Source organism: Solea senegalensis, linkage group LG11, assembly GCF_019176455.1.
Source record: "Solea senegalensis isolate Sse05_10M linkage group LG11, IFAPA_SoseM_1, whole genome shotgun sequence".
Lineage (NCBI taxonomy): Eukaryota > Metazoa > Chordata > Actinopteri > Pleuronectiformes > Soleidae > Solea > Solea senegalensis.
This window is the reverse complement of record NC_058031.1, coordinates 24,496,931-24,512,607: the sequence shown is the minus strand read 5'-3', so window position 1 is coordinate 24,512,607 and position 15,677 is coordinate 24,496,931. Positions and strand designations below refer to the sequence as shown.

General features: G+C 42.0%; 1 protein-coding gene across 2 annotated transcripts; it reads right to left on the bottom strand.

Annotated features, from left to right (window-relative positions):
* Positions 1-13,869: 13,869 nt before the first annotated feature.
* LOC122777313 (PWWP domain-containing DNA repair factor 3A-like) lies at positions 13,870-15,447 on the bottom strand. Of its 2 annotated transcripts, XM_044038474.1 has the most exons (5): positions 15,293-15,447; positions 14,654-14,749; positions 14,387-14,572; positions 14,174-14,262; positions 13,870-14,061 (listed from the first exon to the last, which is right to left on the bottom strand). In XM_044038474.1, the coding sequence occupies exons 1-5, from the start codon at positions 15,347-15,349 to the stop codon at positions 13,935-13,937; spliced, it is 555 nt and encodes a 184-aa protein (XP_043894409.1). In that variant the 5' UTR covers positions 15,350-15,447; the 3' UTR covers positions 13,870-13,934. The 2 variants fall into 2 exon arrangements, with proteins under 2 accessions (XP_043894409.1, XP_043894410.1); XM_044038475.1 differs by lacking the exon at positions 14,387-14,572.
* Positions 15,448-15,677: the final 230 nt, after the last annotated feature.

The window sequence follows — 15,677 nt, the reverse complement described above, 5'->3', positions numbered from 1 at the left end:
AATCCGCTGTGTTTCAGAACGTTATGTGGCTACATTGTTATTAGCTAGCTCAGTGTTGTCGTTTTAAAATGCAAATGTTACACACATGGAGACTTGTGTTGATCACATGATCGTATTATAAGCTGTAACAGGAGCACGTGAGCGTCTGCTGTTAATATGAAGAAAAAACTGGAATAATGTGTGAATGACACAGACTGTGATGCTAATGGTTTAGCATCTAGCTGAGAGTTAGCAACATCATCATCATCATTCAGTGACAGACTGATCCATCACAGAGACACTTAAACATATTTTTATTTATTTGATATATATTTGATCTTTCTAACTCTGAAGTATATTATTTCTTGTTTCTTGTTTTTCATTTTTATGAAATTTAGGAGGGCGTTGGACTATGTAAATGTGATGATTGTGTAAATCTTTGAGGCTAAAATCCTCCCTACACCAGTTCGAGGAGTGCCTACATTGTCCAGTCCTGTCGCCTTGGGTGCATGAGCAGCAGGACTTGTGGACGTGTCCTATGCCCTGTGGGGGCCATCTCACAGTTGTGTCACCCTGCACTGATGGCTGACTCGGCCTCACGCCTGCAGACTGACAGACTTGATGTTTAATACGTACACAAGGAGAATATTGGAGAAAATGCACACAGGCTGTACCGAGAGATGTTTCTGGTCAGTTTGTAGAGGAGCTCCTGTAGAGAAGTGTGTGGGCCGACAACATCATAGACCAGGATTCAAACCGGAGCCACAGCCTCGATCATAAATGTGAAATACACCAAACAACAGAGTGCTCTTGTAGTGAGTGTCATCATACTGGAGTTTAAATCTACAATACCTTGGGAAATAGTAGTTTTATTGGGGACGTTGAATTTTTAAAAGAACACACACAGAACTTCCTGCAGAGACTCACTACACTATTACACGTGTCACAGCCATAACCAAATTCATCATCATTTCATTTAAATAAACTCTTGTCGATTCTCCTGTATATGGTTTAAAAAATACAGAAGCAACATGATCGAGTTGAAATGACAGATCGTGAAGGAGCGTGCTGTCATTCAGGGCATCACTCCTCAATAAGGCAGGAGACGCCACGTCAACACAACCATGGTAATAAATACTGTAATAAAGGTACAAACCCTCTGAGGTCCATTCATCTACATGCAGCGCCACTCACTCACACACACACACACACACACATGCAGCTGCACAGGAAGAATCTCACTTACAGGTGAGAGAGAGACAGAGACAGAGAGAGAGAGACAGACAGAGAGAGACAGAGAGAGAGGACCAGTTCCCGCTCCTTACTGACATCCAGAAAAGAGCCATCTCATTCTATAAACACCTCCAAACCCTTGACCCCGCCTCTGATCACCACCAAGCCTGGCAAAGCCAAGAGAGCAACATAGAGAGGAGTGGCCTCAGCCAGCTGGTCCGGAGGCTGACCACCAACAACCCTCCCCTGCCTCAAAACACCCCCCAAACTATCGAGAGGGGTCTAGCTGCAGACCTGCACTGTCAGGACCCTTCGTTGCAGACCTGCACTGTGAGGTCTCCTGCACTGTCAGGACCGGAAGTTCATTCGAAGCCTTTCAAAATAAAGGCGACCATACCGGAAGCAAATATTCAAAATAAAAGCGAGCATACTTGACGCACGTATTTTTCGTTCCCCATGTGAAGTGTGAAGACGACGAGGTGGGTAACAGTCAAGTGACAACAACTTTGCGTCATACGAAGAAACAGAAACAGTCTTTATTCACTAGAACGTTATGTTGCACACTATATATTGTCCTGTAAAGTTATATTAATTTGAAAGAATCGGGTTTTGGACTTTTGGGTAGTTTTTAGCGTTGTTATCGTATGATAGTGCTCACTTAAATGTGCCATTTTCCTACTCGAAGACCAAGAAAACTGAGTTATATCATATCGTTTTTATATAATTTTGTTTTACTTATTACGACATTATTTGTCTCTTAGAGATGCATATTTCGATCTTAACTACCGGCACTACGCCCAAAGTTGAACGCTGCAGCGGAATGGGTGCAGGCGAATCAACACTTGTTTGCAGCCAGAGTGAAGATGCCTTAGATTTGAACATGAACAGCACCCAAACTGATGAGGCTGCGCAGGAAATGTGAAAGCTGTTTGACACCATGGATCCGAATGAGGAAGAGAAAGAATTAATTCTTGAGCCTTTTAAATTTATTTTTTTACCAGATTGAAGATATGTGGCTCTTCTGTGAAGAGATTATGGACAAACGAGGGTACTTGGCGTACTGTGAGTATGAAGAGTAGAAAGAAAAAAAAAACAAAAGTTAAAATTGTGGAAAAAGTTGTTGTTGTTGTTGTTGTTGTTAAAACACTAATAATTAAAATCATTAAAAAAAACTGCTTTGAAGATATTGGTTATCTTGGTCATGTAACTAGGAATTCAGTAATTCACTTTGAATACACAAAGCTAAGTTCATTTAAAATCATCAACCCTCACACCCTCCATGTGGTCCAACAGCACAAGGTAAGAACATAGCACAAACAATATTAAGCAATTATGAAATGAATTATGAGGTGTTATAATTGCAAACAAACATAAGATATGCCTATAAAAAAAAAAAAAGTAAATCAATATGTAAATAGGTCCAACAGTGCAGGGGGCTAAATTTTCAATGAGAAATAATGGTATAAAAGAACAGTCAGCAATAGGTTGGAGTGTAGATGCATTATGCCATCACACATTAAGGTGTATTTACAGAGATGTATTGTTTCAATATGAATTTGTAGTGCAGACGAAACAGCTGTCCTTTTTATGACTTAAATTAAAACACTGGAGTAAAATAATGCATGTTTTGAGTAGGCTAATAATGTTTAGGGATGATAACAATAGCTGTACATGTAGTTTGCACTGATTATCTGTAGAATAACCCTAGAAGTGGTCATAACGTTTTGTATTTTCTTTTATATATATATACTATATTTTGTTCGTTTTTTATCTTGACATTTTCCTGAGTTTTTTCACCTTATACAGTTGAACTGGAAAGATATACACGTTTTTTAAAAAAATCTCTTTTTTTTTTTTTTTTTTTTTTTAAACCTGTCCTGTCTAGTACCCAGGGCATGTAATATGATTGACTGCATGCCTTTTGGTGTCGGACAGATTTGATATGTGCAGGACGAGTCTGGGATACTCATAACTGCAGTATTTTTATTTATTCGTTTTATGATTATGTGTTGCAGGTAGCCGGACCGGACAGGGGGACAGGGAGTGGACTGACAAGGGGATGGGGAGTGAGCGGAGAGGAGGAAGGGAGGGGGAGTGAGAGAGAGAGAGAGAGAGCGAGAGAGAGAGGGAGAAAAAAGAAGAGAGAAGGAGATCGAGAGTGAGAGAGAGGGAGAGCAAGGTGGACAACAGTATAATACATGGGTTAGTACCATTAAATTGAGATTATATAAAGTAGACAGAACATACCTGATAAGACAGAACCTAGGCAACTTAAGGGTGACATTAGTGTGTTAGTAACAGGTTAATAACATTGAACAGTTGAAATTATTTAGCGTATACAGAACATAATTACAGGTACAGTTTATATAGTAATTGTTAACGACCACATCAAGAGAGTATGTCCGGGCTTACAACAGTTATATCAGTTAAATTTAATTTATCTTAGTGTGTTAGTGTGTGTGTGTGTGTGATCGTGCATATCAGTGTATATGTGCAGGAGTTGTCATTAGGTATGATTGGAATTGGGGTGGGGGACCGTGCCAATGTCCGGTCCGTCCCCAGTGACGGCCCGAAAATCATCCAGGCGCCTAAGGCGCCCAGTAGCCGTACCGGGCAGGAGAGGCCCACAGCCACCACTCCCAGGATAGCAACGCATCCGCCCCGCAGGGGGCCCGTCGGAGGAATGCGGGGGGAAAGCAGAGCCCAGCAGAGCCCCCCCCAGACCGCCCACCAGGGAGGCACGGCCAGATACCCACCACCGTCACCCCCACCGCCCCCCAGAAGCCGACCGCACACCCCCCAGCCCAGGGAGGGACAGGCGGAGGTCCACGTAGGGCCACCAGCCAAGGGGGCCCCCAGAGACAGAAGAGAGGCAGACCCCCGAGCCGGTCCAGACCCCCCAGGTAGAGGCAGGGCCAATGGTCCAAGGACCCGCCGCGCCCAACCCCGCGGTGCCCCGGAGAGGGGTCCCCCAACATCCAGGAGCATCTGCGCCCGCCGACGACCCCCGCCGGGTAGGCAGACTGCCGCCCACCACCGTACCTTCAGGGAGGTGCGTCATGATGAGCCACAACCATGCCTCCCGGACACCCCCCAGACCGAGCGCAGGGGACCCGATCCCCCACGTCCAGCGACGCCTCATGGCCACCACTGCTGCCCCCACCCAGACCGCCAGTCCCAACACGGCCAGGGGGTGGGCAGGAATCGAGCGCTCAGGAGTGCACCCACGACCACCCCCCCCCCCCCAGCCCACCGGTGATTGATTTGGAGGTGTGTGCATGTGTGTGGTGTGTGATACGATGTATGTTGGTATCTGGGGTGTAGTTAAAATGGCGGAGGGAGATGTGGCACGGGCGTCCCACTGTTGGCAGACAGTGGGGCCGCCCCGCCCCGCCCACAGCCCAGGAACAGTCCAGACCAGGCCCACGCTCCACCCCATCTCCTACCCCAAGGGTCCCCAAAGCAAGGCGCCCCCCCGCGTGCCCCCCACCATGCCCCCCCCAAGGGACGGAGGACGCACAAGTCCGCTCCAGAGCGCAGCAGGAGCACAGCAGCGTGTACCGCCCCGCCACCCCGGAGGGCAGAACCCAGGGAGGATCACCCCCCCCCCACTATGGGCCAACCCCACCCCCCAGCGCCCCGCAGGCCCCAGCGTACAGAGACCCAGACCCCCTACCCCCACCCGCAGTGCGGCGCCAGCCCAGCCCCAGCCCACGGCCCACCACCCCCAACCCCCACGGGCCCCCCAGGCCAAGGTGGCAGCCCCCCCACAAATCCACCCCGACCCCCGTAGGGCAGACCCACAGCCACCGAGGGACGGTAGACCCAGGGCCACCAACCCATACAGACCACCAGACATCCCCAGTACCCCAGATGCACGGCCCGCAACACCACGGACCGACCAGGGAAGACACAGTCACCAACCCGCCCTAGGAAATATAATCAATTAGAGGTGTCCAGGTCAAATCAAATATAGGTAATTGTTTCTTTATGGAAGCAGACATTCTCTCCATAGAGATGTGATCTAAAATTAAATTTCTGTATTGGTTTAAACTTAAGTTTTTCTTGTTTTTCCAGTTCAAGAGGATAGTTTTCTTGGCGATGCTTAGGCTGTTGATTAATACGTGCGATTTTTCCATGTTTATATGTATTACGTTTAAATCACCCAGTATGCATAGCGTGGGGGAAGGTGGTATGGTGTATTCGAGACATGCTGAGAGGTCCTCGCATACCCTACACCAGAAGTTATACACCGGTGTGCATAGCCATATAGCATGCATGTAGTTATTTGCTGTGTTTTCGTTGCAGTTTGTGCAGATATTTGATTGTGAGAGCTCCATTCTGAACATCCTTTGTCCTGTGTAGTGTGTTCTGTGTAAGATTTTGTATTGTATTAGTTGTAGGTCTGGATTTTTTATCAATTTGAATGTGTTAGATGATATCTGTAACCAGAAATTTTCATCTAGGCTGATGGATAGGTCCGCCTCCCATTTTGTGGTTGGTAAAGAGATTATGCAATCATTTTTAGTCAATAGTGCATGTGTTTTAGACACCATTTTGGGAGACATAAGGTTTAGAAATTGTTTGATCATTGGAGGTAGTTCTAGATCCAATTTACTGGTTTTAAACCTCGTCTGGATTACAGATTTTATTTGTAGATAATCAAAGGACGTGTTGCTGTTAATGCCATATTGTTCCACTAAGTTATGAAATGGGATGAATTTGTTATCTTGAAGAATTTGTTCCAGGTGCCTTATACCTTTTTCTTGCCATGATTTGAGTTTTAGTGTTGTTTTATTCCGTAGTATGTCTGGATTATTCCAGATTGGGGTATATTTACATGGGATATGCGAGGACCCAGTGAGTTTGATAAATTCCCACCAGGCTGACAAGGAGGTATTTATATTTATGCTTTTAAAGCACTGATGCTGTTTAATGGTTTTGCTTATAAATGGTAGATCAGAGATTTTAATTTCATTACAGAGTGTTTGTTCGATGTCTAGCCACAGACTGTCCAGTGGTTTGGGTTGGAACCATTTTTGGACATAGTGAAGCCTATTTGCAAGAAAGTAGTTGTGGAAGTTTGGAAGTTCCAGACCACCATAGGCTTTTGCTTTTTGGAGTGTTTTTAAACTGATGCGTGCTGGTTTGGTTTTCCAGAGGAATTTTGTGGTGGCAGAGTCTAAGGATTTAAACCAGATTGGTGAGGGTTTAGTTGGAATCATTGAGAACAGGTAATTGATTTTTGGTAAGATCATCATTTTCATGGTGTTAACTCTTCCCATAAGTGATATAGGTAAGGAATTCCATCGTAGGAGGTCATCCTCTATTGATTTAAGTAGTGGGGTATAGTTTAATTGTGCTAGATCTGACAGCCTGGAGGAAAAATTTACACCCAAATATCTAATGTTTCCAGATTTCAGAGGACAGGATGGTGATGATTTGAAGTCATGGTTGATTGGTAGGATGATCGATTTTGCCCAGTTTATCGAGTAATCTGATATGGCTGAGAATTTATTAAGAAGTGTAATAGTCTCAGAGAGAGAGCTTTGTGAGTTTTGGAGGAAAAGTAATACATCATCAGCATAGAGGCTTATTTTGTGATGTAGTTTTGTTGTTTGAATACCTTTGATATTTTTGTTTGTGCGAATAGCCGCTGGGAGTGGTTCGATAAAGATGGCAAAAAGAGATGGGGAGAGTGGACAGCCTTGTCTGGTGCCTCTCTGGAGAGTGAAGCTTGGAGAAGTTTGATCATTTGTTCTGACAGAGGCAATGGGAGAACTGTATAAAATTTTGATCCAGGAGATGAGTTCTTCTCCGAATCCAAATTTTTCCATTGTGGCAATTAGGAATTTCCAGTTTACTCTATCAAATGCTTTTTCTGCATCTAGTGAAACCACTGCTGCTCTAAATTTATTGATTGTGCAGTAGTCTATTACATTTACTAATCTGCGTGTATTATTAGATGAATGTCTATCCTTAATGAATCCTGTCTGATCTGGGTGAATTATGAAGGGGGTGATTTGAATTATGAAGGGGGTGATTTTTTCCAGTCTCCTTGCTAAGGCTTTGCAGATGATTTTAAGATCTGCATTTATGAGTGAGATGGGGCAATAGCTGGATGGGATTGACGGGTCTTTCTCAGGTTTGAGGTGGAGACAGATATGTGCTGTATTTATGTGTGTGGGGAGAGTGTTACTTTCCTTGATTTTTATTATCATTTTATAGAATGTTGGTGCTAGTATGGACCAGAATGTTTTGTAGAATTCCACTGGGAATCCGTCTGGTCCTGGGGCTTTCCTGTTTGGCATATGGTGTAGGGCCTCATTTAGTTCAGCTATTGTGATATGGGACTCCATAGAATGAACCTGTTCATTATTAAGTTTTGGTAGATCTATGGAGTTTAAAAATGTGTTTATGTCTGTACTTGATGAGTTATTGTTTGATGAGTATAAGTTTTTATAGAAATCTCTAAAAATTTTGTTTATTTCTTCCGGTGCATGGGTTAGTTTACCGTCTGGGTCTTTTATAGAGTGGATAGTTGTTTTTTCTTTGTTTAATTTGAGTTGGTTAGCTAGGTATTTACTGGATTTATTGTTATGTTCAAAGTTTTCCAAGCGTAATCTCTCCAGTTGGAACTGCGTTTTCCTTTCTATTATTTTGTTTAATTCAAGTTTTAATTTTCTTATATTATTCAGCAAGTTCTCATCTTGGGATGCAGCATAGGCAGTCTCTAATGTTTTTATTTTATGTTGTAGTTCTAATTCCAGTAGGTTTTCTTTCTTCTTTTTAAATGAGGAGTATGAGATTATTCTACCCCTCATAACTGCTTTTGCTGCCTCCCAGAGGACATCTGGTTGTGTTTCTGGCAGGTCGTTTGTTTCTAGAAAAATTAACCACTCTTTTTCAAAGTATTTGATGAAATTTGGATCATCTAGTAATGATGTATTAAATCTCCAGTTTCTGATTGGTGGTGTGATGGCCTTATTAGTTATCTTTAGTAAAACTGGTGCATGGTCACTAATGGTGATAGGGTGAATCAAAGTGTCTGTGACGTCTGATAGAATTGAGCTGTTGGTGAGAAAGAAGTCAATTCTAGAGTAGGAATTGTGTACAGGTGAGAAGAAGGTGTATTCTTTATCAGCTGGATGACAGAAGCGCCAAGCATCACAAAGACCATAATCACTCATGTATTGTTTAAGTGTTTCTGTTGATTGCCAGTTCCGTGTTGTTCCTGCCTTACTGAGCCTATCAAGTTCTGGGTTGAGTACCATGTTGAAGTCCCCTCCTATTATCAGTGTTGTGTCTAAGTGAGTGGACAGTGAGGAGAAGAACGTGTGAAAAAAGGAGAGGTCATCAACATTAGGACCATATATGTTAGATATACAGAAGTTTGTATTATTGATTAATAAGTGAAGTATTATAAATCTACCTTCTGGGTCTATCATAGTGTTCTTATGTATGAAGTTTAATTTTCTATTAATCATGATGGCGACTCCTCTCTGTCTAGAGTTGTAGCTTGCTGTGTATATGTGGGGAAATTGTGATGAGGTGAGCTGGCAATCTGACTTAGCTAAGTGAGTCTCTTGTAGTAAGACAATGTCCGCTTGGAGACTATTTAGGTGGTTGAGGACTTTAAGTTTTTTATGTTTCGAGCCAATTCCACGCACATTCCAAGTGACAAGCCTGAGTGTATTCATCTTATTAACCATATTTATTTATCTAGTGTAGCCTGTGTGTGTTTTCTGTGCATGTGCACAGGCTGATGTTCAACACAGGGTGTGTGTGTTCCCATGTAAGTATGTGTGTGTGTGCCTGTCTGACAGCCTATGTGTGAGTGCTGTTGTCTAGGATAGGGTATGTGTGTGCGTGTATGCATGTGTGTGTGTGCATGTGTGCTTGTCTGACAGCCTATGTGCGAAACTATAGCCTGTATGTGGATGTGTGTGTATGTGTCTACGTGCTTGTAACGTGTTTGTGTGTGTATTATGTGCATGTGTGTGCGTCTGTCTGTCTGATAAACTGCAATACTACAGCTTGTATGTGGATGTACATATGTGCGTGAGTTTACGTGTTCAGCATGTGTATGCATGTATATGTGCGTGTGTGAGAGAGAGAGTGCATGCGTTTGTGCTGTTGTATGCAGAGGCCTCGTTTTGATGTGGTCATTAATTACAGGATACATGTTGTCGATTGTGACATAGTATACTCTAGAAATACATGAACATAGAAAAACATAAAAACATAAACATGAAAAACACATAGAGGGATACAGTGATAGAAATAACCAACCAAAGTCCAACAATATTCTTACCGTCTTCTTTTTTACCTTGTGTACGCTACGGAGATGTGCAGTGATTGTGAATTTAGTGGCGGATTAAATGAAGGAGCGAAGGAATAATGTGAGTGTGGATTTAATTATGGTTTTATTGTATTGATTTAATGTGAGCGATATATCGGTTTACCGTGTGTTTAGTAGAGCCAGGGGGTTACCTCTTTGTCCCGGTATAACTGACCGTTGACGTAGAGCTTGTCTACTGCTATTACTGCCCGGGATCCGCCGTCAATAAACTTTCTCATGACCTTAGAACTATAACACAATATTCCAACATGATATCACCATAAAGATATTGATGTAAACGTGCTTGTTTTGATATGAAGCCATGTATACTACAGGAAGTCTATTATCAAATATCAAAACCAGGAAATGAGAGACTAACTGATGTGAAGCACTGCGGGGCAACACACGCCCTCTGTGGATGAGTGGATGAATGATGTGAGGGCAGAGTGGCTCTGATAATGCTGCTGCTGCTGATGATGATTATGCTGATGCTGCTGCTGATGATGATGATGACGCTGCTGCTGCTGCTGCTGATGATGATGCATGTTCACCCTGATCTCAACTTTGAAAGGAACACGGTGTGGACCAGACTTCACACAGAACTGAACACCGCTGCTGCGCGTCACTGACGCATGGCGCGCGCACTGAGGAGCCACCATTTCCACACGCACGCGACAACTTTCCGCACAGGACCAAACAAGTGAGGCTCATAAATGATTAATCGGACAAGTGGGCCGAGGATTTCTGAGGAGCGGACCCAGGGACTGTCAATGCAGGGCTGCGCGTAACCGAGAGAGAGAGAGAGAGGGAGAGGGAGAGAGGTGCGGGCGTGTTGGGTTTACTCACCGTCTCCTCCCCGGTGCGTTAGAGCAGCATCCCGCTGTCTCACAGCTCTTCAGATGAGTTCTCCTGGGACAGCGCGAGCCGCGATCCTCACTATCATTGTTCAGCCTCCTCGCGCCTCCGTCCACTCTTCCTCTGTCACGTGAACAGATCGAACTGCTGCCGCTGCCACTGTCCTGTGGTGTGTGTGTGTGTGTGTGTGTGGAGCTGAAGTGATTCCTGTGTGAGAGGATGTTGATGGTGATGATGATGATGATGATGAGGGTGATGATGATGCTGAAGCGCCTCCTGCTGCTGCCTCCGTCTCCTCGACTCCCATCAGCTCCACAGCACCATGTGACACACACACACACACACACACACACATACATACACTGGCCAATTTAGTTTCCGCCCAACTCTTTCAAAATAAAACCCTACGATCAGTATTACAATTTGAATTGGTGTAGAACATATTCATGTGTGAGCCACATCCACATTCATTCATTACATACACTTAAAAATAGTTGAACAAACCTTTAAAAGAGACAAACGTGATTACAGAACAATGTCACATGATTGAAAAGACTTTGTGACACAGTTTTCTGGTTGTTTGGTGGGTTTGTTGACAGATAAGGACTCAGCATGACAGAGGACTTACATGGGCTCATCTCAGTGTCTATACACAACCCAGTTATAAGTTGAACCTTTTGAGTAAAGCTTAACCCATTTCACCAATTAAGAAATGTGGAATATTGTTTAGCCTCCAAGCACAGTTTTCATTTTCTGTCAAAACAAAGTGACTCTTGCTAAAATGTCTTTTGTTTTTGTGTACAAACGTTACCAAACTTCACATATAACGTCATATATCCGTTATAACGATATGCTTTTGTTTTGAAGTAAAACTAACTGATTTCCGGTTGTTTCCGGTTGTTTCCAGAATTATGCCCAGCTTGACGCACCTTTAAAATCACCCGTTCAATGAAAAGCGTCCTCAAGCGGCGAGTGTGAGAACAACACCAGTGATGAGGACAATCCGATTCTAAATGATTGACATGATCCTCACTATAGTATCTGTATATTATCGTTTTATAATGTAGTTTGGAAAAATTAAACAAGACTGTCTTATATACATGTATATATATATATGTATATGTATATATATATACGTATATATATATGTATATGTATATATATATATATATACACACACACAATGGGAACATGACAGTGAACCCAACACACACACCAACACACGCTGACATTTTTAAGGCATGTGGCCATCTCTGAAAACTCATACTGTGGAGTCAAGCTTTGGATCAGCATCACATACTTCCTATATTTAAAGTTCAACTGAAAACTTTAACACTTTAAATGACAATAACTCTAGTTTGTGCTCTTCATCTCTTTCTCTCTGTCTCTCGTTTTATTTTTATTTCACATGTTTCCCTGACAGCACCACTTCTCATGACTGGTCATGTTAGTATTATCTTCATCCATCCTTTATCAGCAGCTTGTCCTTTTCTGAGGGTCACATGAGGACGAGATGATGAAGTTAATAGTGTTGATGCTCCTGGTCTGGTTTGTATTTACACAGCACTCGTCGCTGCTTTACACTACAGTTTTTCCATCGCTCATATTTCATAGCATTCACAGACTGTCAGAACATGTAGACGAGCAGTAGCAGAATCAAACCCACAACCTTCGAGTTGAAAGACGACTTGCTCCACCACTGAGTGACCGCTGCCTGTCTGTCCGTTTTTCTCACATAGAAGTGAGATAGGACCATGCTATGGCCTCTTTAAATCAACAGTCAGACTTGGACTATGATTCAGGACTCTGAACTGTAGAGGGCAGCGTTTAGCCTCTAAGGACAGACGTCCCTCTCTGCACAGACTGTAAAGTCCTTCCAGGCAAATATGTCACATATTTGCAGATTTTTTAAATAATTGATTTTACATATAAAAGTCTTATTAGGGACTGGAGTTGTTGCTATAAACTCTGTGTGTGCAGCACATAAACATCAGCTCTGTTAAACTGCATTGTTCCTAAAGAAGCACTGATGTGTCAAAACCTGGTTCACTCAGCAAAGAGCCACAATCCCACCAACTAACAGATCCCTGACACTCCAAACCTGCAGGGGGCAACCACATCAGTGGTGGAGCCCCAGGTAACAGGAAGGAAGTGCCTGAGAAATACAGGAAGCATGGTGTGAAATGTTTGGAGTTGGTTCAGTCAGTTGCCCTTTCTCCCCAAGTAGGTCCAGCTGCAGACCCGCAGACCACTCAACGAAACGCCCCTTTACTCAACGAAACGCCCCTTCACTCAACGAAACGCCCCTTTACTCAACGAAACGCCCCTTCACTCACTTTACTCAACGAAACGCCCCTTCAAACTACACGACACTCTGATTGGCTCTCAAGAGACTGCTGAAACGTGATGATGTGACGTTTACTAACGTGATGACGTTTACTAACGTGATAACGTCTTCTTTTATTGAAACTTTATTTACACACGCGTATCTCATAGACACTTGTTGACAAGAGACTTTTATCCCGGTGTGCGACAGGAAAAGAGAAGAATAAATACTCGTGTTGACTTTTATGAACACAGAAATGTACTTTCTGTGAAATTTGTGAATAATTAATGTCACTTTGTAAAGTATGAAATGTTATAGCCAAACTGCTAAAATATATAAATGCCGATTGGAAAAGTTCTTTGAACATCACGTTTACACAATATAGTATCACGTTTATATAATTATCACGTGATCATAATATATTATCACGTTTATACAATATAATATCACGTTTATGTGATATAATTATCACGTTTATACAATATAATTATCACGTTTATACAATATAATATCACGTTTATACAATATAATATCACGTTTATACAATATAATATCACGTTTATACAATATAATATCACGTTTATACAATATAATATCACGTTTATGTGATATAATTATCACGTTTATACAATATAATTATCACGTTTATACAATATAATATCACAAATTCCACTTTGAACACACACTTTGAATAATTTCATTTGTTTTTGCAAACTTCCAACATCATGGCAACCTGTATGTTACAAAAAGGTGTGTTTAATATAGGCCTACATTTATTGAATGTCTTATTAGTCTGTAGTTTGACATTTTGTTCAACTGGACAGAACAACGATTAGAACTAATAAAAGTCTACTTGATCAGGTTTTTAACCTGAAAGAAACCCTCCTTAAATTCTGTGCTGGTGTGGTCCAGGTGGTGGTAGACAGAAGTTAAGTAGACAAGATCTGCTGAGTATGTCATTAAGGAGACGTTACCTATTTCCAGGAAGATATGTGAAACATTGGTATCTGAATCAAACCCAGCCAGTTGGACATCAGTGGGTCTTTTGATGAAAGTAAAACAAATGCACTGAAACCCTTGATTATGCACAGAAAGTTGTATAACTTTCAAATCCATGTAATGAATACAAGTGATGAATGATATATTTTCTTTATTTTATACACAACAGACTATCCAGCAGACACATTCACTACCCAGGGATTACAGGCGCCTGAGGAATTCCTCACACTCCAAGGCTTTCTTGTAATTGCTCAGGAAGCTATCCAGTTTCTGCCTCGCTTTTGAGGAAATGTGGCTCTGAAGCTGTTCCCCAAGCTGGGTTATCTCGCTGACAAGACAAAATGATATAGCAAAATAATGAAGTCGTTAAAGACACTCAAATACATAATAAGATATAAACTGACAATTGGATTAACAGTTTCCTAAACTATCCGGCTTACCTTGAGTCAAACTCTGTGCCACGCATGTACATCTCCTTGGCTTTGTCCAGGGAGATGGAGTGAACAGCTCCGAGGGCGTGTACTGTTGCCTGTGGCATGAAGATTAAGATTTAAGATTGTGTTAGACAGTGACCATGTGTTAAAAGGAGACAGACATATGCAGTCATATAACACATGTAGTCTACAAATCAGTGTCAGTGTCTGAGATCTCACCTCTGGCAAAAGTACATCCATTACGAATGCCACTGGATCTGCAGACTTCTTGTCTGTCTCAGTACGTTCGAGTACTTCAGACAAGAAGTGCATGACTTTGTCCACTTGTTCTACATCTTCAAATAGAAGGATGACCCTGTCCTGTTTCTTGGCCCAAGGAGACACCGTGTTGCCTGTGATGATATTCTATAAAAAATGTATAGGATTTTAGTTTGGGTATTCATATACAAATACACAAACACCACACTAAATGCCATTGTCACTCACTTTAAGGTGTTGCAGCATGCCCTGATCCTCTGTGATTACACTGGTTAACAGACAACATGCCTCGCGTCGCTTCTGTTGGGCTTGTTGGGCCCTTTCCTAAAATTAAATTACACATAATATGCAACACTGAATACATGTGATTAAGAACTTTGAATAAGACATTTTCTTTCCCTGATTATTTGCACTTCCTCTGATAAGAGGTGTCATCCTGGCTGGCAACTTGTTTGGCCACAGTAACATCACTGCCCTAAATGGATATACAGATAAGCCTGTCTGAGAGGCAAATTGTTACATTACTTCTGAGAACAATCATTATTATCAGGGGCATCTATAAAAATGCAGGAATCTTGAAACTTTTTCTCAATATCTAAATTCTCAACAAGAGTGAAAATAAAATACACATTGACTTAAGATTCTACACACATGAAGTACAGTACACATAGATGAAATGGTTTACTTTACTTTACTTATTTTGAGTTTCTGATACTCAAATGGATGAGTTGAATAGTTTGATGGTCACAGTTATCCATGGTCAGGACAAACAGAAATAACATCACATTTAATAATACATAAGGCTCATGGGGAAATTAAAGCCTTTCAGCGTTGAAATGAAAAAATATTTGATAATTTAGGACTTACCACCGTACTCCACCATTGACCTTTGGTGTCCCTGCAGATGAGACACAAGCTTTGCATAGCTCCCCTTTTTTGTGCAGATCAGACACTGATAAGTGTCCGAGTCGCATCTCCTCAGCTCAGGGTCTGCTCCTTCACTGAACGTAGTGTTGCTCTATAAGAGAAAATGTAAATTAAAATTGTATTTTGTATTTTTAACATGGAAACATTTTCAATCCAGAATCAAGTAGTAATACACTGGACTGCATTTGCCTTTAAGACTTTCCCTGTCCTAAAATATATGCAGGCTAACTGAAATAAATCAAATCAAATGACACTGTTGACTGTGATTCAACAGAACTTCTCATTTCTAAACATGAAAAATATTATTCATCATCAAATCTTTTAT

Excerpts from the sequence above, each read along its gene's own strand:
- LOC122777313 (XM_044038474.1), bottom strand. The coding sequence starts at position 15,349 with ATGCAAAGCTTGTGTCTCATCTGCAGGGACACCAAAGGTCAATGGTGG. Across the intron at positions 14,750-15,292 it reads GTCAATGGTGGAGTACGGTG|GAAAGGGCCCAACAAGCCCA; the intron begins GTAAGTCCTAAA and ends ATTTAATTTTAG. Across the intron at positions 14,062-14,173 it reads GGCACAGAGTTTGACTCAAG|CGAGATAACCCAGCTTGGGG; the intron begins GTAAGCCGGATA and ends TTGTCTTGTCAG.